The sequence below is a fragment of the Zosterops lateralis genome (assembly GCF_965231275.1).
Source record: "Zosterops lateralis genome assembly, contig: SUPER_6_unloc_1, whole genome shotgun sequence".
In the NCBI taxonomy this organism is placed as follows: domain Eukaryota; kingdom Metazoa; phylum Chordata; class Aves; order Passeriformes; family Zosteropidae; genus Zosterops; species Zosterops lateralis.
This window is the reverse complement of record NW_028154616.1, coordinates 513,993-537,649: the sequence shown is the minus strand read 5'-3', so window position 1 is coordinate 537,649 and position 23,657 is coordinate 513,993. Positions and strand designations below refer to the sequence as shown.

The window sequence follows — 23,657 nt, the reverse complement described above, 5'->3', positions numbered from 1 at the left end:
CCTGATACATTTATTTGTTTTCTTGCACAAGAAGAAAAATGTCCTCAGCAGCAACACTGTACTGCGACCAGGCTGCTGCCAAGGCACAAAACACTGCTTAAAGCATACAGGCTGTAGAGTTTGGGGATAAAGCATCTTGAGTTCAGCTCCTTCTGAAGCCTAGTGAAGGAGTCTTTTGTAGATTTTTTTGGGCTCTTACCACAGTTGGGTTTGTTTTGTATATAGTGAATCTTCTTTTGATGTCACTGCTCTTAAGTTAGGTTAGTATAACTATTAGCAGCTGCTGAGGAGTAACTTTTTTAGTTAACATTTATTTTAGAGAAACAGTTGTGTCTAGAATTAGGGCAAGAAAGCAGTTTTAGAGAAATGGTTGCCTCTAGATTTAGTGTAAGAGTGCAGTTTTCACACTGGCAGCGCCTGAGGGTCTCTGTTGCACAGGTGGTGCAGCAGGTCAGTTGCCAGTTACTTGTTAATGTCAGTGGAGGATTTCAGTGGTACTTGTTGGCCATCAGTGGGATAGAAGGAGAGTTGGGCTTTGTTTGTTTTCTTTTTATCTGAATTATGTGGGGAGGTGACATATAAATACTAGAGAACAAATGTGGAAGACAGCAAGCAGGGGAGGCTCTACTTACAAGTGTTACTGAATTGCTTATTAACTACATACTAAAAAACCCAAACCAGTAACCAAGTGGAAAGTAAGAATTTGGATTATGTCATGAATTGTTACGCAGTTAGTTTAATTATCAAACCAAATTGTTTTCATGCTGCTTTTATTCACATTGGGTAATAACTTGCTTTAGGACTGGATTATCTGTGATCTTTGTGTCAGTGTGAACTGAGGTGATGGCACCAAGTGTGCCGCTTACTACTGCTTTGTAAAGAAAAAAGATGAGCAGGTCCGCATACCTATCATGTAAGCACTTGCTGCCAGCTTCCCTCTGCTCATGGACTGAGAATGAAATCTACTTAAAACTATTACCTCGAGGACTTTATAGGTTTTGTAGAAGGAAAACAAAACAAAACCACAAAAAACCACAAAAAAAACCCAAAAAAACAAAACAAAACAAAAAAACCCCCAAAAAAACCCAAAAACAAAACAAAACAAAAACAAAAACAAAAACAAAACAAAAAAAAAGACTGTGGTAGAGCTAAGACATGTTTCTGCTATTCTTGCCAGTTGTTCCAGAAACCTTGTTTGCCACAAGCTATTTATTAAGTCCTAATGCATGTGGTTTTTTTTGTTTTTGTTTTTTTTTTTTTTTTTTTTTGAAGACACTGTGGGATGAAAATTTGCGTGGTGGGTGGTCACAATATTTTTTTTAAATATTCTTGTGGCTCTACAGTATCTTAATCATCTGGGTTAAAACTGTATGTGAGTGTAAGTTGGTAAAAATGAGTACTGGGGATAACAGTATTGTAGAACCTCTTCCATGCATGCCTTCCTTGTAGTTTCACAGTAATTATTTTTGTTTAGAGGTGTTGGAAAACTTTTGTGTCAGCTTCCCATTTTATAAGTCTTTGCTGCAACCCGATTCTCAAATTACAGTGACTCGAAAGTTTAGCATGCAAATTTCTAGAAAGAGATATTACTGTGTGATACTAGAACAGGTTTTTTTTTTTTTTCTGTTACCATACTGTCTGATGATGCTTTCTTTTTCTTATCCTTTTCATAGAGTGTAAAAATCCTTTCCTGGTTATTGATAAATCTGTATTTGTTCTTTCCCAGAGATATCAGCATGAATAACATCACGAGACTACCAGAAGATGCCTTCAAGAACTTTCCCTACTTGGAAGAGCTGTAAGTATTTTGCACATGTTAAAGTATTGCTACAACATCATATGCCTGTATAAAGTAGAAGGTGGGTGGAGAAACACTGTTGAGTCGCGAACAGAAAAAGCAATTATACTTTAAAAATATAATCTTGCACATGTTTGGAAACCAGAACAGTAAATGCTACTTACAAGAGACTTTTTATAGTAATTATTTTAATCATGGCTAGAGTGATGACACATACTAATTACAGTGTTATCCAAAGATAACACAAGAGTTGTGTAATTTCCAGTGTTTTTGAAGGAGCTACGGTATAGCTGTTGTATAAGTTCTATAAAATAGATGTTGCTTCATTTACTGGGCAGCTGGGTTCCATTGTCCTTATAGGCTGCAGATGCAATACTCACAAGCCCATCCTGACCTATATCTGAAATTCTGTGGTACAGGGCTTCTTTTTAGTAATTTCTCTGGCAGATTTTTTTCCCCCACTTCCCGCCTCCCTTTTGTTGTACTCTCATTTTAGCTTTCTTTTTTTATATACTTGGATTTCTGAATCCCAATCTCATGTGCTCAGTATTTTGCTGAAGTCCTAACTAAGATGTCTTTGCAAAGCTGAAGTATGCTTTCAACAGCATAGTCCTTAATTAGGTTGTGTTTCAGAGTCAGTAAATAGGGAGGCAGATTTGACATTCACTTACTACTTTAAGTACTGTTACGTGACAAGTGCTTTTTGTATGCCTTATAGTTTCCTTATCTGAGAAGAAAGGGTAAGGGTAATGGTTCAATCTTGGCAAGAGAGCTTTGAGAACTTCCAGTACTAAACAATAGATAAGACAAAACCCCTGCAATTTGCTTTGGCTCTTATATTTTCAGTGACAAAGTAGGATTTCTTATATTAAAGAACATATAAAGTACAAATTAAAGCTGTCTCCGTTTGTGACTTTGGCAAGGCTAGAACTATAAATGCTGCATTGAGAGGTTTTTCAGTAAAACATCTTGGGGAAAGAACAGCTCGTTTCCCCAAAGAGACCACCTTTATGAAGTAGGGAAGTGTTCTTCTGACTTTACCAATGAGGAAACAAGCAAAGAATGAAAAACATTTGTGAAGGGGAAAAAGGATAGATTAACTCTGTAGCAAAACTGCAGATAAAGCACAGAACTCTTTGACTCTGGTTATAAACAGTACAACCACAGCACCTCACTGAAACAAAGATACTGGGAAATTGATAATGGATGGATTGCTTGCTTTTGAAGAAGGACTTGGGTTCCTGAAAGCTGCCTCTTTGCACCTCAGCCTCACTGGTTGCTCTAATAAAGTGTTCCACCTCTCCTTAGAATTTTGATCTCTCTTATATCCTGATAACATAGCAGTTACCATTACTGATGCACTTAAATAACTCCGTTTTACCTGGTTGTTAAATAGTTTTGACTCAGGTCAGTACAACTATGGAGTGCAGTTGAGTTGATTTATGTCAGATAAATTTTGTGTGTTATCTTATTTCATGTTTAACAGGTTCTGGTTTATTCTTTCAGATTTTAGATATTGCTTAAATCTGTGATATAGTCAAGAATGCTTTACGAAGAAAAGTAGGTTTTCAAATTGTGCATTTGTGTAATTGACAGAATTCAAGAAAGGCTCTATGTCATGAGTAGTCAATTGGGAAAGAAAAAAAAAGTGGAAAAAAAACCCCAAGACTAGCAAGGCTTGGTTGGCTTCAGAATATATACTAGCTAACAGTCCGTATGTGCTTTATAATATGTGCTTCTGTATGCTTTGTTCGACTAGATTCATAACTTCCTTTTTTTATTTCAATTCTTCATAGGCATATTTCACACCAGAAGTCAAAAAACCCAAACAATTCTGTTTTTCCAACTTAGATGACTGTGGGAGACTTCATTTTTTCCCCCATAAGTAATTAAGCAATAAAATCTAATGGGTGTGTGTACATATTGTGTAACTTCATAAACCTTGGGGTGTCAGGAAATAAAGAGGAAAGGCAAAGCCTTCAGCCATCTATCTGTTGTACTTATTACCTAAGAGCCATTTGCTACATGTACCTCATTGTCCCCCCAAATTCCAGGTCTTCAGTTTGAAAAAAAAAAATAGGCTAGCATTAAGCTCAGAATTATGTGTGAACACTAAGAAGCTTTAAATCATTCTTAGCATGCTTGATGTGTTAAAGCAACTTCTTGGAAAAAACAAACCCACAACAAAAACACAAGTCAACTCCAGATTCTCTTGTTTCAGTTCAAATTATTCTTAAATGGGAATATAATACCATAGATTCAAACAAAAGCAGCTTTCCTCCGTAATAGAAATGACCAGCACCAGATATGACATGTTTCTGCTTTGTTCTCCCTCTCTCTCTCTCTCTTTGTTTATAGTTGAACAGATCCAAATTCTAACTGCCAGGCCCTAGCAAATTTGCTGTTTCAGCACACAAACCTGGGAGTTAGTATCCGTGCCAAAGAAAAGTAATTTAAAGAAAATACTTTAAGTGGTGTTGGAATCTGTGCTAGAAGAGACTTTTTCATTGGGAAGTTCTCCCAAGAATTACGCTAAAGAAAATGGAAATCCCTCAAACTAATAGGAATGCAGTAAGTACCCACTCAGGCATGAAGTCTGGTGGGTCGCTGTCAAGGAGACAGCCCCAGACACCTTTATCTTCATACCATGCCATAGCTCTGCCATGGTCAAATGCTGTGTTAGATTAGCCCCTGGCAGAGTTTGCTAATTAATGTTCCAAAATACTATCATAGAATTTAATTGAATGGAATTGGGCAGCAATTAGAATGTATTATTGAAGCAACTGAGTTGCACGTAAGGAGAGGCTGAATTTAAAAAGTGTAATGGGAGCCATTTGAATTGGGTGTTGTCATTTCTTCAGTGAAATCAATTATTTAATAGTCTGCAGAGACTTCAGAGGATCATTTTCCAAATCCTAAAATTAACACCAGTGGAAGAAGCAGAGTACCAGGCTTGGAAAAGCTGGCTGCTGCTCTATTCTTAAGTGCCTTCTGCGTCACCAAAGAGGAAGCAACTCAGGTGCTTCAATTATGCATCCCAGGCTGGTTTTAGATATTCTGGATTATCCAAGATACCTGCACCAGTCTGACAGGTCTGACACGGGTGGGAAACCAGTGGATGCTGTGAATGGCAGTTTTGGGGCCAAATGGAAGAGGACATCTGAAATGGCACTAGATGGCTATGTTTACCCTACTGACTCCCCAGCAAAGAATCAAATTTGTAGGAATACTCTGTGATTTTGTAACTTTGAGATAATGTCCTATCACAGTATTACTCACAGGTACAAGCAAAGGGATTTTGACTTGTCTACGGGCAGAATCCGCCCATTGGAGTGAGTGCTCTGTGTACCCTCATTCACAGCCTCGTCATGCATGTCACTACATAGCACACTTACCATATGTCAGCAGGATTCTAGCACTATTTATAAATGTTATAAAAATTCTCCACGTCTCTGTAACTGATACCCATCTGGAAGTAATTTGCAAACTGTTGAAATGGCAATGGTGAGAGTCAGGGAGAGGCAGACCACCAACGGTTTTGCCTTAGCAGTTAATGATGTGTATTCTTCAGAAAATGCTAATGTAAATATGCTGCAGCCTTAAACATGATATAGAAACTAAAAATTCTTGAAGAACTTGGCCATGGTTTTCTAACCACACCTAAAGTATTTATAGAAAGATAGAGAAGGAAAATATAACTAGATAATGCAGTGTTTTTAGAAAGTAGAAACCATTTTCCATTGCGAATTTTTAACTAGAATATCCAGGTTGTGTTATGTTTTGATGGCCTTTTTTAAAGGTGGCAGTCCCTTCCAATATGTAAAATTATCTAAAGTAGTTTGAAGGATTTTACACTCTATTTATGAATGATCTGCTAGATTAATTAATTAAAAAGGCAGTCTCTTATTCAGGAAGGCAAAATCAAAATTACTTTTATTCTTGGCCAGTTTTCCAGTCTGTCTTCAGAAACATGAACCACTCCAATAAAGCAGAAGTATCTTTGACTTAATGACCTTTTAAGCTTGTTTTGATTTCCACTCTTCACCCTTTAGAATGTTGTCATCTTATTTGCCCTGCAGTCATGGGCAAAATTCAGGTGATAAGCTTTTAGCAGTCTGGCTGCTGGTCCATGTGAGAAGCAGAGGACTGCAATCTGTTCCATGTCTAGCTGTAGGTTAGTTGTGACAGACGGATATGATTGTCCGAAGGGGAGCACAAGTAATTTCCCAACTAGTCAGCCTTGGGGCAGAGCCCTGACCTTCTTCAGCAAGGGTTAGGGAGGGTACTCTCCACTCTTTGACTGTTGGGTAGAAGAGCCATATCACACCCAGTAATACTATAAGGAAAAGAATCCTTCTGAAAGCACCAGCAGACATGATTAACTTTGCTTGCTTAACTTTGAGATGTGTACTGATACCAAGACCTGTTGTTGTGTGTTTTTTTTTTTTTGCTCATACATGATATGAAATACTCTCTCTCCTGTGACACTGCCTTCAGATAGTGTTCATTTTATCAGGAAAGGGCAAAGCTTTCTTATTTAATGGTTAGTTGAAAATGATTGGGGAAATAAAGTAAAAAAAGGAAGCATTAGATCAATAGAAGTTCTCTCTTTTCTGAAACATGATGCTAATCTGCTTTTTGAGAGATGAATAAACAGTGAACAAGAGACCACACATGTGCAACTAATTTTTGCAAGAAAATAAATAGTGCGACTGAGTATTTGCTTGACTATTTAATTATATCCATGTTGATTACAAGTCTTAAGAGGTCTTGCTTAATCACCTCTCCTGCCTGGCCAGAGTCTCTGATCACAGCTTTTAATTGACAAAGTATTTTTCAGGAACGTAAAGAATAATTAAGATGCATACTAGCAGTGAAAATGAGGTGGGTTTTTGCCATAAGGTTGTAATTAAGAAGTATCTGCAAGGGAGATGTCTAGAGTTATCTTCCCTCTTGACTGCAGCTGACCACCTAGCTGAAATGCCACAGCTGCTTGTTTTTGTAGTATCTGTTTCAGTTTGTAATTTAGATGGTAACTTTCCTCCTAATTTCTTCATCAGTATCAAGTTGTATTATTCTTGGGCAGGGAGGGGGAATATCGTATCTTTTTTATTACCTGAATTTTATGAATAAGACACGTCTTGGAATTATGCCAAGGCTGGGCTGTTAGTTTAGGATGCTGTGTCTTTCCTCACCTGGCTGTGGAACACTTGATGGAAAGACTTGTCTTGTTCTTCAGTTCTAGGTCTTTTAAGAGCAGTATTTTCAAGGCAGTGTGCTGTGGGTTATGCCCACACCTCTGAGGTCCCAGCCTGGCAGAGACATGGCTAAAATCAATTAGCGAGACGGCATGAATGAGTGCGTCTTGAAAAATCAAAAAGGTTTTGATAAAGAAAGAAAATAATACAAAAAGGCAAAACTGAGCACAGTATAGAGACAAGTCTCGTACTTGCTACAACACCTCGAAAAGCCTGGAGTTTCTTTGTTGTCTTTCTTTAGTACTTAAACAGTTTAGGTGGGCTTTTTGGCCCTTGGCCCAATGAGATGAACAACAGACTTCGAGCTACGTTCCCTGAGTGCGATCAACGCTTCTGTGCTGGCTCTGAGCCAATTACAATGAGAAAAACACAGAACTTTATAGTTAAACTTCTTAAAATGTCTAAAGATAAACTGAAACTCTTTCCCTATTTGGAAGCACCTGTTGGGGATGGGAAATGCATTCCTACAGTGTGCGAATGCTGATGAGATGGTGCAATTCTTTTCTCTTTCACATATATGAGAAATCTCAAGGTTTGCAGTTAGAAACTGGAGCTGAAGGACTTGTTTTGAGTAGAAAAGGTAAGAATGAATCTTCATGTTGTCCTGAGGCCTTGTGTTAGCTCACATGTGATAACTACAACTGTGGTTAAACATCCTCTTATAAAACAGGCTGGCATGAATGGAGACATCACTGCCCTGTCTCTGTCCTTTCAACCCTACCAGCAGAGTCTGAGGAACAGCCAGAAATCTTCCTTCAGCTGTTTTTTTACAAGGGCAGCCAGTGTAGATACCAGCTGTTGGTTCCTCAAATATAGCCATATGACATAGAGCTGGAAGCCAGTGAGTGCCCTTCATTGATATATCAGCTCTAAATATTTGAACAGCTGGAAGAGGTGATTTCTTCAGTTAATCTAGACTGAATTCCAAGAGGTGAAATTTTAACGGAAAATAAATGCAAGGGATAGGTTTCTCATGTGGTAGCAAATTAAAAGCCTAAAAACTTGACCAGCCAGCTCACATTAGTGCTTGCTGCTTTGTGTGCACCGAAGCTTTACAAAGCCGTCAGCGTGTTGTAACTTGCACCTTCAAATTCTAGTCAAGACAAACCTTTAGGCAAAGACTCCCAAGTAGAATTAACCACAGTCAGCTAAGATATTTTTAAACATCACTTACCTTGGCCTGCATTAAATGCCAAATGATGTTTCAAAACATGTTGGCCAACCTGTGTTTAATTAGTGTTTTCTTATCTCTGTGAGCCCTAAATCAATTTGATTCTGGATGAGTTTTAATCATGCCGATACAAGAATATTTCTGTAGCTTAGAAGGTTCTTGCTCTGCTTGACAGCTGCATGTTTTTTCCTGTTTGTGGGGACAGATGCTAGTAGGTTGAGTAAATTCCATTGTTTTTTAGAAGATGAGGAAGTTTGTTTCTTTCTAGTTTCTGTTTCTACATGTTAACTTCCAAAGTTGACATGGTTGTGTATAATGATCCCAAGACTGGTTGTTCTGCTGCAAGTACTTTTAGAGGACAACAAAACTTTTCTTATCTGTCTGGTTCTTTGAGTTTCATGCACACGCACAGAAGCTGGCTTAGCTAAATTGCCTGAAGGCTGAACTTTGCGGTGTTACACTTCAAGACCAGTCTTACAAGCCTTATTTATTATGCTGCCTGAGTTGCCAGGTTGGGGCTGTCTGAAGGTGTAAACCAGATAAGAAACTTCTGGAGGCTGAGCATAACTGGAGAAGCTCTTAAGCTGTGTCTTTTCAAGTACAGTTCTCCAAATGGTGCTTCTACCATACAGTCCTTGCTCCTCCTTCTCCTTTTGGTTTCAGAAACTGGAGTGTGGAACAAAAGATGTATGTGTGTAAGTGATCAGGTAGCCAATTTGAGGCTAGGGTCTCAAGAGTCATCACATGAGCTCTATGAAAACTTTAGACAAAAAAAGGAGAAAAAATAAATCCTGTATGTTGAAGGTAAATGCCTTATCCTCTGAGAAAGTAATTGAGTTTATGCTGTCATCATAGTTTCAAACTATGATACTGTATGTTACTTATAAGGGGACATGGTGATGTCATTCTTTTACCTCCTTTCTTACTCTGTGCTCAGATGTTTGTATTCTTGTATTTTTTTTTCCTAGGACAGAGGTACTCTTGGCTAATTAGCCTTGGCAGATGTCCTGGCACAGAAATAGTAACCAGACTCCTATAAAGTTATTTTTCTTGCCCTTTTTATATAAAAGTAAAATTCTAGATGATTCTGTTAAAATATTTGCTTTCATTTCAGCTGGAAAAAAGCTAACGGTCAACCTGAACTGAATCAAAGAATCATACTGAAAATTCCCTCAATTTCTCTAAGGTTCATTGTAATTCATTGTAAAGATGTCTGCAGAATATGCATCTGAAGTGGTTAGAAAACCAGTAACAGAAGTTTAATTGCCAAATATATGTAGACTTAATCCACTTCCCTGTTTTGCAGTGTCACTTGCTATGTGCATGGTCATTCAAAGATCCTATGTCTGGATAGCCGATAAATGCCAGGGCAATAGACAAGGATGTATGAACAGACCAAAGCAACATTGAGGATTTACTATATCAGCAGCAGTTTTTTCACCCTTTCATGTCTGACCATTAATATAGTTCATGATCTTGGAAACCTCCTGAATATCCAAATAGCACTACCTGCTAAAAGCACAAATTTGTAGTTAGTTGAGTTGTTGCATCCTAGTTGATCAAAACCAAACTTGGTGGCTTTCGTCTCTGTGTCTCTGCTGTGCAGACTTGGTAAGTGAAATACATTATTACCTGAGTGCTATCAAGAGAAAGGTCTATCTGGCCTATGGTAAAGCAAAGTTACCACAACATAGTACAAGATGTGCAAAAGCAAGTAGGGAGAAGATAATGTATTTTATAAAATATATTCTGCATTTTGCTTTGGAGGTGAGAAGAATCAAAATTGCTTTCTGCAACAACTCAGGATTTCTGCTGTAGACTAGATGTTAACCAGTTTTCAAGACACCATGGTATTGTTCCTTATGTTTATGACATATATGCCCATGTTAAAAATATATATGCAAACTTCTGAGGTTTTTTGCTGCAGAATACTAGTTGAGATTGCAAAGACCGCTTGTTTCAACAGCTCGTAGTGTATAATAATTGCTTTATGTTATAATATTTCTTTCAGTGTATGTGTTGCAGCCTCTGGGTTTTACTTCAAGATCTTGCCCAAATACAGATATGGCTTGAAAATGAAAAGATAGAGCATATTTTGCATGGTTGTGAATGCTTGCTTTCCTGAAAATCCATTGTTATTTTCCTGTTTTTGACAGTCCATGAAAAGCATTACCATAGAGTATATTTTGTCTTGTGGTAGATGCTGGTGACTCTTGCAGACAATTTAACCACAGAACTTTTGAACGAGCTTTAGACTTTTTAATCAGTCAGTTTAGTTTACTTAGATATTTTAGCTTTTTAGACCAGAAATGCATTTTGAAAACAAGCAGTTATCTTAAAGCTCAGTGTAACTTGGAGAAAGCTGTAAATACTGGAAAGACATCATGAGAAGAAGTGGAGTTAGTGCAGCTTTAATGCTGTTTTAGTTACAGTCCTCCTTCTTCAGTCATGACATGTCTTGATGTACGCACTCACAATTTTATAAATAGTGTTCAAGGTTATATAATACTACAGCTACTACAAGAAAAGGAGGAGACAAATGCATTTTCTATTAGCAGAAGCAAAATAAAGCATACGTTCAGTTTTGTTAAATTGGTGTGAAGGAATTTGGAGTAACTCGTAGGCAATAGACTGGCTTCCCAGTAGTTCAGCAGGCTGCAGCTGACAAAAGTCCCAAAGGGGCTTTGCTACTCACAGATAAGCAAAGTCAGGTTTAGTCTGGAGACAGCTTCCATTTACCAGCTCCTCCCTTTCTGCAGCTGCCCATCTTGGGTAGGAGCTGTCTGCAGAGGCACGTGCCCTCACCAGGCAGGGCATCCACCCCTGCACAAGGGATGCTGTGAAACCCTGTATTTTCCTGCAAATGACTGTACCACTCCCACAGAGCTTTAAACCTTGATTGATAAATTGTAGTACATAAATAGGCATCATCTGTTAAGAAAAACAGAATTCTGTTCCAAAGTGATGGCCATTTTGGCACAGATGGAAACTGAAGCTCTTTTTTAGGTTTGTGGAAATACTTGCTGGGCATCATGGATTCAGTTATCTATAAAGCATTTTCAAAGATTACTTCTGTTGTGGGAGAACTTAAAGTAAAATTCAAGTTTATATTTGGAAAACACAGAGAACCCAGAAAAAGTGGAAGTTAGGGACCGGCATGCAAAGATAGCAGCATAGTTCAATGTAAGACAGCACAAAAAGTAGAGTTTGCAAAAATACAGGTGGAGAAGAAGTGTAATGATTTCCAATGGGATGAAAATAGATAGGTAAAAGTTGGATAACTAAAAGTAGATGTTGGCCAGGCAGAGGAACAGTGGTGGATATGGAAGGTCCAGGCTTGACTAAACCTTGAAATACGAGTCTTGGGTCTTACCACAAAGCAGCTAATGTAGAAGTAAAAATAATAAGTCAGGTGTTTTATTATGATATGTCAGGATTGCAGTCTGTGTCACTATTTGAATTTGAGAATTGGAGAAAGTAGCCATTACATTTTTATCAGAGACAAGATAGACAAAAGGTTAGGAGCATAGCACCAAGAGGAAAAGAAAAAACAACCCAAAATTCACAGCAGAATGCTTCTGTATAAGCATGAGACCTTCAGATGGACAGAAGGATATGAAACTCTTTGCTCAAGTATCCTAAGGTTCATGATCATCTAGGATGCAAGACAAGGAGAGAGGTTTCTGAGAACTTTTATTGTGTCCTGTCATAATAAGAGTGATGGTTTTAATTGTTATAGGCAAAAATGTATCCTTGGAACACCCTCCCTGACTTTTGGAGCAACACCAGTGATTAACTTGGCTTGGTTAACATGCAGCTGGGTTGCCAGACTCATAATTGCAAAAGATTTAATTTCCCAAAAGAGAGAAAGCAATATTAGCTGCAGTTTCACTGCAAGAAACAAGGCTTGCTGCGTATTCTGGGAATGAGACACCATGAAAGGCTGTTCTTCAGCTACATTGTATCTTGATGTCTGTAACAGTAAGGTATCCTCCACATCTGGAGATTATTTACTGTGTCACTTAATGATTAAAGGATATTGCTCACCTCTGTATTACAGGCTAGCAGAACGATTTTGTTCTCTGTGTGTCCTATTCTGTTATCCTGCTGTGCTGAAATTAATTATCTGAATTTGAATTTGTCCTGATTTACCATTAAAACAATATTTATTTCTAAAGTAAAAATAGAAGACTACAACATTCAATGCTATGCAATTACAAGAAAGATACCTAGGGTTGCCATACTTTACAGCTGTGACTCCACAGGAGTCGCTCCACTCCGAGGTTTAACTTAGTTGCACTAATTCCAGATACCTGCAGTCCTTGGCAGAGTCTCCAAATGAGAGAAGTCAGGAATGAGTTAGCAGAAAAACTCATGGTCAGTGTGATACACATTTACATCCCACTTCAGATGATTCCTGCTGCTATATCTGTGCCTTGAGAAGTAAGAGACAGCAAATAAAGTTTTTTGTGGCCTTATGGCACAGCAGGACACTTTACATTTGTCTGTTTAATTAAATTGTTACTGTCTTTGTGGGTGAATCTGTTTTGCAGCTTGCTGCCTTTTGGAGAAAGCTGTAATTAATGCTGATGTAGTGTTGTTCAGTGGCAACAGATGGACTTTCAGACTAGGTCTCTGTAACCATTGCCACTCAGAATGAAGGGAAGAATAGGTACTCAGCCCTGATAGTATAAATGTATGGCTGCCTTAAGGTGCTGCTTTGAGACAATGTGAAGTTGTCCCACCATAGAGCAGAAATTTCCAGGGCTGCTCTCAAGCAGGAGTGAGTCTTGCTGCAAGGAGATGAAAGTTGTGTCCTTTGTTGTGCTAGAGTTTTGGCCTTGGTAAAACTATGATTTCCCTTAGCCCATTTACAGTGTGTGTGTGTGAGAGAGTGAGAAACAGAAATGCTTTTAAATTATTTAATAATAAATATTTTTAAGACTTGCTAAAAAAGGTAATGTGGAAAACCGGACTGGATGATTTCAGTGACATCCTCATTTGTAATGCTGTATGTGTGCTATACTGTATGGTATTAATTTTTCAATTCTCTCTTTAAAATGAACCTGATTATGTAACGAGAAACATTTCTGTCCTTCCAGCTGCTGCATGGGAAATGTGTTGAGAGCAGTGCGTGATATACTGATCTTTGCCTGCCTAGGATGTGCATGATAAATGTATATTTGGCAAATGGATTAGTAAAGCCTTTGCACACTTCCTTGAACATTGCCAGATAGTGGAGAAATGGAAATGTAATTGATCACAAAGGTTGGACTTTTTCTGCTGATTGGTTGGAAAAAGGCTGAAGCAGGAGTTGCTGTGAGGAAAGCAAAGTCCTACTGTTTGAAGTCACACAAGTCTTGCTCTGGCTCAGCTGTAATTTGTTTCCAGTGCTCTTTAGGTTGTTGTTAGTGACATTGAGGTTGAGGGAGACTATTCAACTGTATAATAATCCCCAGTCTCTTTGGGTGAGGGAACATGCCTGGCAAGCCTCTCACACACCAGATTAATGGGGAACGTTGGCTGAGCTGCACATTTACCAGGGCTGCCACTCCTTGAGTTGTGTAATATGTAATCATAGTAGTGTTTGTATGCAAAATGATTAGGTGCTACAGCCTCAGTTGAATTTTGTTTGATTTGTATTATGCTGTTTCAAACACATTTTAACATAAATGTGTGTTGTAGATTACTGGCTCTCTGCTGTAGAGACCCAGGATGTTTCATCAGTACTTCTTTCTGCTTACAGTGAACTTCTTAAGAAATCGTTAGAAAGAAAGACATGAAATATTGCAAACCTCCTTCCACATCCCTCTACATAAAGTTAGTCAAGTTGATTTGGAAAGCTACTGACAACAAAACGAATTTTTGGGGAATGTTTAGTTGCCATTTGGAAACTTCCATTAATGTTAAAAATTTGAAGAATTTGAAAAATCATGTCCCAGCTCTGAAATTTTGAGGTTGCTGGCAGACAGATTTCAAGAATAAGCATACATAGATTCTTCTTATTTTCTTCTAGTTACAGAGCTGTTTGATTATACTAAAGCCATGCAGATAAGCTTTTCTCAGCAGTCAGCAGATGTGGGATTTTTTTTAAACATACTTTTCGTGATGTCAGAACCATAGCAATTGGGGGGTGTGTAAAAATACCAGGACTAAAAACCAACAAGCAAGTTATACCTTAACAAGCAAAGATAACACAGTTTTTAAAGAACAAGTAGGATCTGCTGTCACCTTCTTGTTCATGAAGGTGTTCTTGTCCTCCCTTGATTTATAAATATAACTATCTGCATTTGAGAAATGGATTTAATAAAGATAACTAGCATCCTCTCTGTCAGACAGCATTTTATTAAGTCACTAATTCCTCTGCAAGCCGATCTATGTAAGCATTAAATGCTTTGGTAATCTTTTCCATGTAGTTAGAGAAGAAGATAAAAATGTAGTAACATTGCTGTGTTCTGGCAAGCTGATACTTTAGATGTTGCTCTTGTTATTTCCTTTGTTTGCCTCTTTGAAGTAATAGTCTCCCTTTACTGTGTCTGGTTTGCTTCGCAGTGCCTTGTAACAGCAGAGGTGGGTTTTGATATTCTGTAACCTTTGTTAAAACACATTGATTGTTTTTTAATTATTAACACTTACTGGATTGTACGTAGTATTTTCACAGATGGTTTCATTGCACAACCTTGTCCAACATTTCTTTTGCTTGCCTTGGATATGAAACTCAAGTCTAAAAGCAGATACTTTGGCTGAAAATTTTGCATCTTTTGTCAGTTATGGATTACCAGGTGTTTTGCATTATTGTGTTTACCCTTGATAAAATACAGCTATTAGCAGCTCAACCAAGGCTGGACTGCACAGGATCCACTGGTCAGGGGAGAGGTAAAATGCTGAAGAAAAAAGAGTTGGGGAAGGGCGAATGAGCTGTTTGAAAGCAGTTGTTTTGTGTTTCCTGCTTTGTATTCTGCAGCATCTCCTGTCTTTATTACTTGTAATATCACAGTGATTTTCATAATTGACTTTGTGTTAATGTCTAGCAGTCCAAATTTGAAACCAGCCACATTTTGCGAGAGAGTGTGTATGGCTGAGAATCCTGTTCCATTTCTCTCTGCCCCAAAAGAGTTTTATTTCTTGGAAAGTTCCCCTGAATAGCTGACCAAAAGGATGAAATTTTACCACTATTATGTCTTGGTCATACTGTCACCACTGGGTGAACATACCACTTGATTGTGAATATTGTTTTGATATTTGGGATTATCACAGAGACTTCTGCTGCTTTGCTGTAGCATGTAGCTGTTTTTAGTTAACTTCATACTTTCTTTAGAAACTGCTGTATCAATTAAAAATAAGTGGATACCAGAGCATGTGTTTCGGTGGAGCAGTGCTGAAGAAAGGCAGAGGATTGTGTTGGTAAATGCACTGTCAAACCTAGTACCAAAGGAAGGTTCTTCATCATTCTAGGGTGTGTTTTTTCTAGCATGTTTGCAAAAGAATATCCACAAGGCTGAGTAATGTGTCCTAGTTAAAAATGTGCCATAAGTACATAACTGTTACAAACTTGGAAGATTGTGAATGTAGTGTAATTGAATGCAAAATGGGTAATTGCTTGCAAGATTTGATATAGGATTGACTTTTCCTTGTTAGATAGTTTTAGAAGCATTGTATTTTGTGACTGAAATTATTATTGCAATTTTTTTCCAGGAGACTGGCTGGCAATGACCTTACTTTTATCCATCCAAAGGCCTTGTCCGGCTTGAAAGAACTCAAAGTTCTGTAAGTAATTGGGTTTTAGAGCTTCATAGCTAGCTGTATGCTTTCTTAGTGCATGGCCAGAATGTTTACTGGTAGGCTGGAGAAAATTTTTTTGCCCCCTGTCCTCCCAAAGTATAGCTCTGCTACTTTTTTTTCCTTTCTTTCTTTACAAAGCCTGCTAAATGTGATTAAGATGACAGTGATGAACTTGACTAGACTATAATTATTGCATTTTATTAGAATACTTATTTGTTTCTGAAGCAGAAGAATCAGAGGAAAAATCCTAAAAAGGAAATGTAAGTTTTTGTTGTTCTCTACCCCTTCAGCGTACTCTGTCAGATGCCCTGACATTATCAGGTAGTACTATTACTTTGAGATTTAATACACTGTTTGAATTGTTCCCCATGGCAACAGAAAAAATTGCTATAGTTTGATGCTTCTCTAGGTGAAAATGGCTTACTATTAAAAAAATCTTTTGTTTTTCTTTCTGAGATAAGAATTTTTATAGTGGTTGTTTTTCCATAGCTAAGGATAAATAAAGCTTTCTGTTGTTTAAAGTTTTAAAAAACTCTATTTGAAAACTGAAGCATTTCTGATAATGTAAATACTTCCAAATGCTAGCAGTGTAATAGCAGGTAGTTAATTAAAGAGATATCTAGAAAAATGGCAGACCTTGAGGCTTTAAAGAAAAAAACCAGACACTTTTACCAGGGTACAAATTAGGGAACTACCCATTTGCAGTACTATTTAATATGATATTTTGTAAATTGAATGCAAAATGTCAAAGCTCTTGAAGACATGTCCATTGCAATACTAACACGGGAGGTGCCTGAAATTCTGGCAGTTCTTGGAAAAATGTGGGACATGGGTCTTAATTAACAGTTAATTTGTCTACTTGAATTTTTACCCCAGCATGCGCCAAAATGGAGTAACATTTTATAAGGTTATTTACATTCTCTTTATAAAAGAACTCACATGATGTACATTGTCCTATACGGGAATTTTGAAGAAATTCACAACAGTATAGTTTAATTCGGCTCAGCCCAATGGTGCATTGTTGGGTGCACACTTTGTAGATTAGATTGTTAATGCATTATGTATTGATGTGACTTCAGGAAAAATTAGAGGTTTGTGTGTTTTCTAGCATGCATAAGATAATTCCACAAGAAAACAATAAGATAGCATCTCTTGTAGCAAATTTGTCTTAGTGTTAAGTTGCTTAACATCTTCAGCGAGTTCCCAAGGGAATTTCAGCATATTGTGTCAGAACTTCTTCTGCGCAAGTTAATGTTGTTAATGAATGAGTTGTAAATAAAACTGAAATAGACTGTTTTCTTGTTTCATTGAGTATCTGGTCTTGAAAATTCTACATGCATTTACAGACACTAGAAATCTGGGAATCCATAACAGGACTATGGGTTTTTCTGTTATTTCTACTTTTGATGAAGATGATTATCAAATTCTACTTTATTAACACAGTAGATTTTTACAGAACCCTACAGAACAATCAGCTGAAGACTGTACCTAATGAGGCCATCAGAGGATTAAGCGGTTTGCAGTCCTTGTAAGTTGCCTTACTTTGCTTTTGGTTTTGGATTGTTCTCCAAGTTCCACTTTCAGTCACTCTGTACACCTTTGCTTTAGTCTATAGAGTTATGAAGTATAATAATGTATGTGTAATAATGTAAATGGAGTTTCTGAAAGTGCAATTGCAACTGCAACGAAGTTTCACAATTAAAATTCATAAGGAATTTTATTTGTCATCTTTGGAGGAGTCACCCAAATGCAAGCTGTTTCAAAACTCAAACGCCAGTTACAAGACTGCTGTATGAATGCAGTGGTGGTTTAGTTAAACTCTAAACCCTCTTCCACATCCTGAGGTATTTAAGTAAATTCTTAAATGCTGTTCAAAAAGGAGTGATGCCCAAGTCTTTTGTATCCAGAGCAGGAAAAAGGATTTCTGGGAAGTATTACTTGAGCCATGCATAGTATTGGTTTTACAGGAAGGTGTTGAAATCTCACAGTTAGTTATGAATACCTCAGCCATCATTGCTAGTTGCACATAAGTTATTTCATATGTGTTTATACTATCTCATGGCTTATTATGTTTTATAAAGCTTCTTAATCAGACCTTAATAGTTAGTTACAGCTCTCTAGGTGGTAGATGCCTATCACTGTGAGAAGGAGGTGGGAGGGGCTGCAAAATTTTTCCTTCTTCCTGCTTGCCTCCAGAAAGAGAGAGAGGGAGAGAGAGTAAATTATTCTCTCTTTGCCAAAGTTGAGGTTTCTGGCCCAAGACTGTTTCTTTCAGATTATGGATTTTTGGGGAAAAAAAATCAGTTTTGCAAAATAGATTGGTAAACTATTGCATGACTATTGCAGAGGTATTTTTCTGCATTCCCTAAGCTTGGATCTTGGCCCTACTTTCTGTAGCTGCTTCGATATTCCAGTAAGCAGTGAATTCAACATCTACATTTCACTCTTGTTTTAGTGTATGTGTAGAAGAGAAAATACTTTGGACTTGGTGCAAATACTATGCATTGTAATAAAAGCCCTTCAAATTGCATGATATCAATAAACCTTTAGTAATAATTTAAAACAAAACAAAAACCTCTTCCTGGCTTCCAGAATTTCTTTGATGCTTTAGTAAAAATGTTTGTCTACAAATCATCCATTTCATTTTCACTGAATGTACTTTTTTCTATACATATTTACAGTAATGTTTGTTCTCTAATTAAAGTTTAAAATATTAAATCTCCAGTTGGTGGTGATGATAATTTGATGATAATGTTATGTGCAAAAGGGAAGGAACAAAATTTCAAAGTTTAAGAGAAAAATAATGTATAAATGAAGCCATCATCTCTCTTTTTTAAAAAAGTTGTATGTTTTTAAATATTTTTGGAAAGATGACTATGTTAGCAAACATTTTAGTTTTGAAAAAATAGTAGGATGATTATGTAAGATTTTATAATGTAATCATTATAATCACTTGACGAAAACATCCTTACGATTAAAATGTACCAATTTAAAATGTGGTGAAATTTCCCTTTCTAGAAATGTCATTGTTCAAGGGCAAATGATAAAATATATCAATTTTAGGATGGTGAAAAAGGAGGAAATTAGGTTAGTAAGTAGTAGCAAGCTGCTTGTTACTTCTTTTTCTGAGGAAAACCAAATTGAGATTTCTGGGTAACTGTTGGAAATATGGTGGGGAGATCCAGTCTGGAAGTCACTGGTATCAGAATCAGAGACAATTCTCAGTTGGAAGGATCACTGAATCCAGCTCTCTAGTGAAAGATCCTCACAGGCATTGAAGCCATGACCTTGGTGTTAGTAGCACCATACTCTAACCAACTGAGCTAATCTGAAGCTCAGGAAGCTTTTATCATGTTGTTTTTGTCGTTTTTTTTTCCCTATCCACTGATGTTACTCAGCCTTTGGTTTGTTCCTCTCTGTTCCTGTGAATGATGTATCTGCATTGCAAGACCACTGTAATTTGTTAGAATGGACAGGAATTTGAGAATAATTTGAGTTTTGATACTAAATAACAACTCTTTATTTTCTGTTGCACTAAATATTTTTCCCAGCTCTGGCCTCCAAAAGAGAGTTAGAATAGGGTTCTTTATACGGAGGTGAAATTTAGCAAAATTAAGGAGTTTTACTGAGTGGAAGCTTGCTGTATAGCGCCCCAAAAAAGTTTATCTGGCATGATGTATGCTTACATTGCTGTGATAGGTGTGATTGTGGGACAGCTCTACCAAGGGCGAAGCCACTGGTTGTCCAGCTTGTGCATCCTTCTTTTGGTAGCAGAAAAACCTGACAAAGAGCTTCTCAAATGCAAACAATAGTCATGATGCATTTTGATTACTGCAAAGCATTGACAGCATGTTTTTGTTATTACAAGGCCATGAAGTGGTATACTTTGTATTTTAGATCTAAAAATGGTGTTGGGGAGGTTTATGGGCAATCCAAGGGTCAGACAGAGGTGCAGTAGCACAGCATGTGAAGCTGCTTCCTGGGAATGACCGGGAAGACATTAAGGAAAGCCACTCCTTTAAGTGCCTTGGCATATTTGACTGTGATTACTTATTTTGGTAACACTATTCTGAGCTTCGACCCAGAATCTGGGAATTTGTAAAATGGGTCTGTAAACTGCAGCAATTTTTAGGGTTGCTCTGATTGACCACAGAAACCCAGCTATGTAGGACTAGTAGGAATATTCTAGTACAATCCCCAGTGTGTGACAAATATTGAAATTACATGATTTAAACAAAGACTTTTAGATGCTTTACAAAGGAAAAGTTTATTCCACTTGAATAAAAAACCCAGAAACCTAATTGCCACTGTGCATTTGCCATCAAATCCAGGAGTCTTTTGAAAGCCTGTCAATATCTGCTAATGTATTAGGTATTATTTATTATAATTGTAGTTCTACTGTCCCAGCACATGTGCACACTTGTCCACATGCAGGGAATATTAGAGCATTCTGCAGCAACAGTTCAAAGCACTGCAGCTTAGCTGTTCTGCCACATTGCCAAATTGCTGGGATTTGGGATCATGCCAGCATGATACTCAACTGTGATAGCTCCTGCCTTTCTTGTGTGGGTGTTCACCTGAGCTGCACACATAAAGTGTCTTCATGTGTGTGGTCAGCAGTCATTTTCTGCAGTACCTGGTGGCAGGTCTGGCTCCCTGAACAGCCCCATTTCCTCACAGCAGGATCATAACCAGTTTTACAGTCTGGTTTGCTATCTTGGGAGGCTGGAGCAGGCTTGAAGCAGGATAAGGCAGCAGGCATGAATCAACTGGGATGGGATAGTATTTTCTGGGAGTGGAAATCATCTTGACCCAGGTAGGAAAGACTAGGGTCCTAATGTAGAACTGAAATGAGAGTAGTATCATGCTTTGCAGGGTAAAAATGTATGGTAAAAGCAGGGGGACAGAGAATGGAGGCATATTTCAGTCAAGACACATTTAAAATACGTTCTGTAGTACATACCAGCAACAGTCTTGCATTTCTAGCTTTTTTGTATTTTAGAAAGGATTCCTTCTACAGATCAAGTTAATATTTGTATTTATTTAAAAAAGTCAAATCTAGAAACATTTTGCTGGTAATGAAACTGCCCAGTTTTAAGCCATAGTTGTTGCTGACAATTTCAAGTAACATAAACCATAAATGCAAAATGTGTCAGAAGGAAAGATCCCTGAATTTGGAGAGAACAATGCAAACACAAGTTTATATAAAAAAATAGAGTTCTGCTCTTATTCTGCAATTTTCTTCTTAGAGAGTGCCTTGGGCTTGTGTTGATAATGTTGAGTCTGGATTATAGAGTTTGGAAAGACCAGGGATATCTGTAGGAACAATAGTGTTTGGTAGTCTGTGGAAGGTGTTCATCAACAGCAATGACTAGATGAAGTTAAGACACTAAGGGGTTTTATATGTAGTATGCACCCCTAACTGTGGCAGGTGTCTTTTCAGCTAAGCAACTTTTAATGGTTTGTCTTCAGAAGTTTTCTAGTTTCCTGCTTTGCTGTTATTAAGGGGTTAAAGGGCATCAGCTGTCAAATTTAGTCTATGTTAAGATATGGAATTAATCAGAATGGGAATGGAAGAAATTGACACATTTTCTCTTTAACCTACAGACTTGAATACACTGAATATGTTTTTCATCCTTGAATGTTGAGAGTTAAGAATGTATAAAAGCTCTTCTGAGCATATCTGATTGTGCTGAAAAATCTTTAAATATACTGCTTTGTATACTTGACATATTTTTCTATGCTGTCATTACCTTTAGAAGGTGTTCTGTTTTCCTTGAAAGTGAGGTATGGTTTTTTGTGAACTTCAGGGGTTTCTGGGATTATTGTAGCTTTTTTAAACTGTCTGGGCTTCCTTAAGGAATTGCTAAGTTTAAAAAAAATCAGGGAATTATTTAAAAATTGAATGATCAGAAACTTAGATGGTAAAAGTTAAATAGCATGTAAACAAAATTAGCTGAATCCTCTGTGGGTATTTTGCAGCAAACTATGAACTCTGACTGGTACCATCTAAACATTTAGATGGAAGAAACAGATGTGCTAGCACATCACTACTGGTGATTGAAATAGCTTTGGCATGGATCATTAGTTTCTGAGGACTGCTGTAAATTTGTCTTTGAATAAAGCAAATCTTTGTATTGATATTCTGAACATAAAATGAATGCACAGAGAGTCATTGCTTGAAATGGTGAGCAAACACTCAAGAGTGTTTTAAAGTACCTCTGTTAACATGGGTTATTTCCTCCCACTGTAGCAGGATTTCTGAGATACCAGGCTTATCAGTACTCAACTTCAAGACCTAAAAATCTACTCCACTGTTATTGGAGCGATTTCTTTGTGGTTTTTGAAGGAGCACTTTAAAGAGCAATGTTCGTTAATGATTGCCATTGAGAAGTGGTTTAACGCAAGAGCTGGGAGTGATTTGCCTTTTATGAACATCAGCAGTAAACTCCTGCTGTACAAGGCTCTTAATTAGGCTATTAGTACAAAGCTGTTAAAATTTCCTAGTTGCTGAAGCCTGCCTGTGCTCAGAGATGGGAGCTAGTGAGGCTAGGAGGCTGGTCCTGGAGGCCTCTCAGGTGTTCCTATAGGGGATGCAGGCTGTAGGGCAGTTGCCCTTAGCAGTGTGTGTACATTTGTATGTAAAATTCATTTATATCTGCGCATCAGATTTGAAACTTCTATTCATTGGAATTGAGGCAGGCATTCTTAGAAGTTCTGGTTTCCTTAAGGTAGAGTCAATTGTTTGAAGACCTTGTTATGTCCTGTTTGAACAATATATCAAGTACTGATGTAAGAGCTGAATATTTAGATTTCTTTTATCCTCCTGCTCTTTTCTTCTCCTGGAGTTGGTGCTTGTGTGAGGAAGGATCATGAGAGGAATAAAAGTGAAGATGACAACTCCACAACTGAACTCTTAATTTATAGACTAAAATGTAAAGGTCTCTCACAAACCAGTGCCTATGAGAAAGCCGAAATTGGAGTAGCTTCTGGAAGATTAAGGTACCTGCTGCAAGCTCTAATTTGAAGAATATATTTGTATCTTTGGATACAAATATATAATGGATAATGGAAAAAGACAGTCTTTATAGAAAGTCCAGTCCAAGCAAAGAATATTGCTTGTTCTTTGGTAATTATTTGACCTAGGTAATATTCTCTTATCTACCTTAAAAAAAGTTGTGTTTTTTAATTGTTAATATTTTGTGAAAGTTGTCAAGTATTTTAAGTTTGCTTTTCAGTTGTTTCACTAAGTGCTTTGTTATGTGCATTTCACACTCAATAGGAGTGTTTCAGCTGTGTTTTGTGCATTCAGTATCATGTGGATAAGCTTTGACTGCTTGAAAGAGAAAAAAACATAACCATGGCATATTAGGCTCTTAGGAGAAACGAAGGAACACAAAAAATAGTGGATAAGGCCAAATAACTTAAAAGTATTTTTTTCACTTTCCAAACTTTGCTGCTCAATGTCAGTGGTGACTGGTGGTGTTCTTTCCCCTCTCATCTTTCCTGCAATGGGCTGGAGAAAATAAAAACGACAGATTGGATGGCTGTGGACAGTCGTCAGTTTAAAGTATGGTTACTTGGGTACTTGATCCACCTGTTCTGGGGAACAGAGGTCTTGGCAAAGCAAACTAAAAATTCCGGGTCC

General features: G+C 37.5%; 1 protein-coding gene across 3 annotated transcripts in view; it reads left to right on the top strand.

Moving 5' to 3' along the window:
- Positions 1–23,657, top strand: part of LGR4 (leucine rich repeat containing G protein-coupled receptor 4) — a 75,926-nt gene that overhangs the window by 30,342 nt on the left and 21,927 nt on the right. For all 3 annotated transcript variants that reach the window (XM_083885331.1, XM_083885330.1, XM_083885332.1), the window contains exons 2-4: positions 1,727–1,798; positions 15,923–15,994; positions 17,466–17,537. In XM_083885331.1, coding sequence (XP_083741457.1) covers positions 1,727–1,798; positions 15,923–15,994; positions 17,466–17,537 — 216 coding nt within the window. The remainder of the gene's footprint in view (positions 1–1,726; positions 1,799–15,922; positions 15,995–17,465; positions 17,538–23,657) is intronic.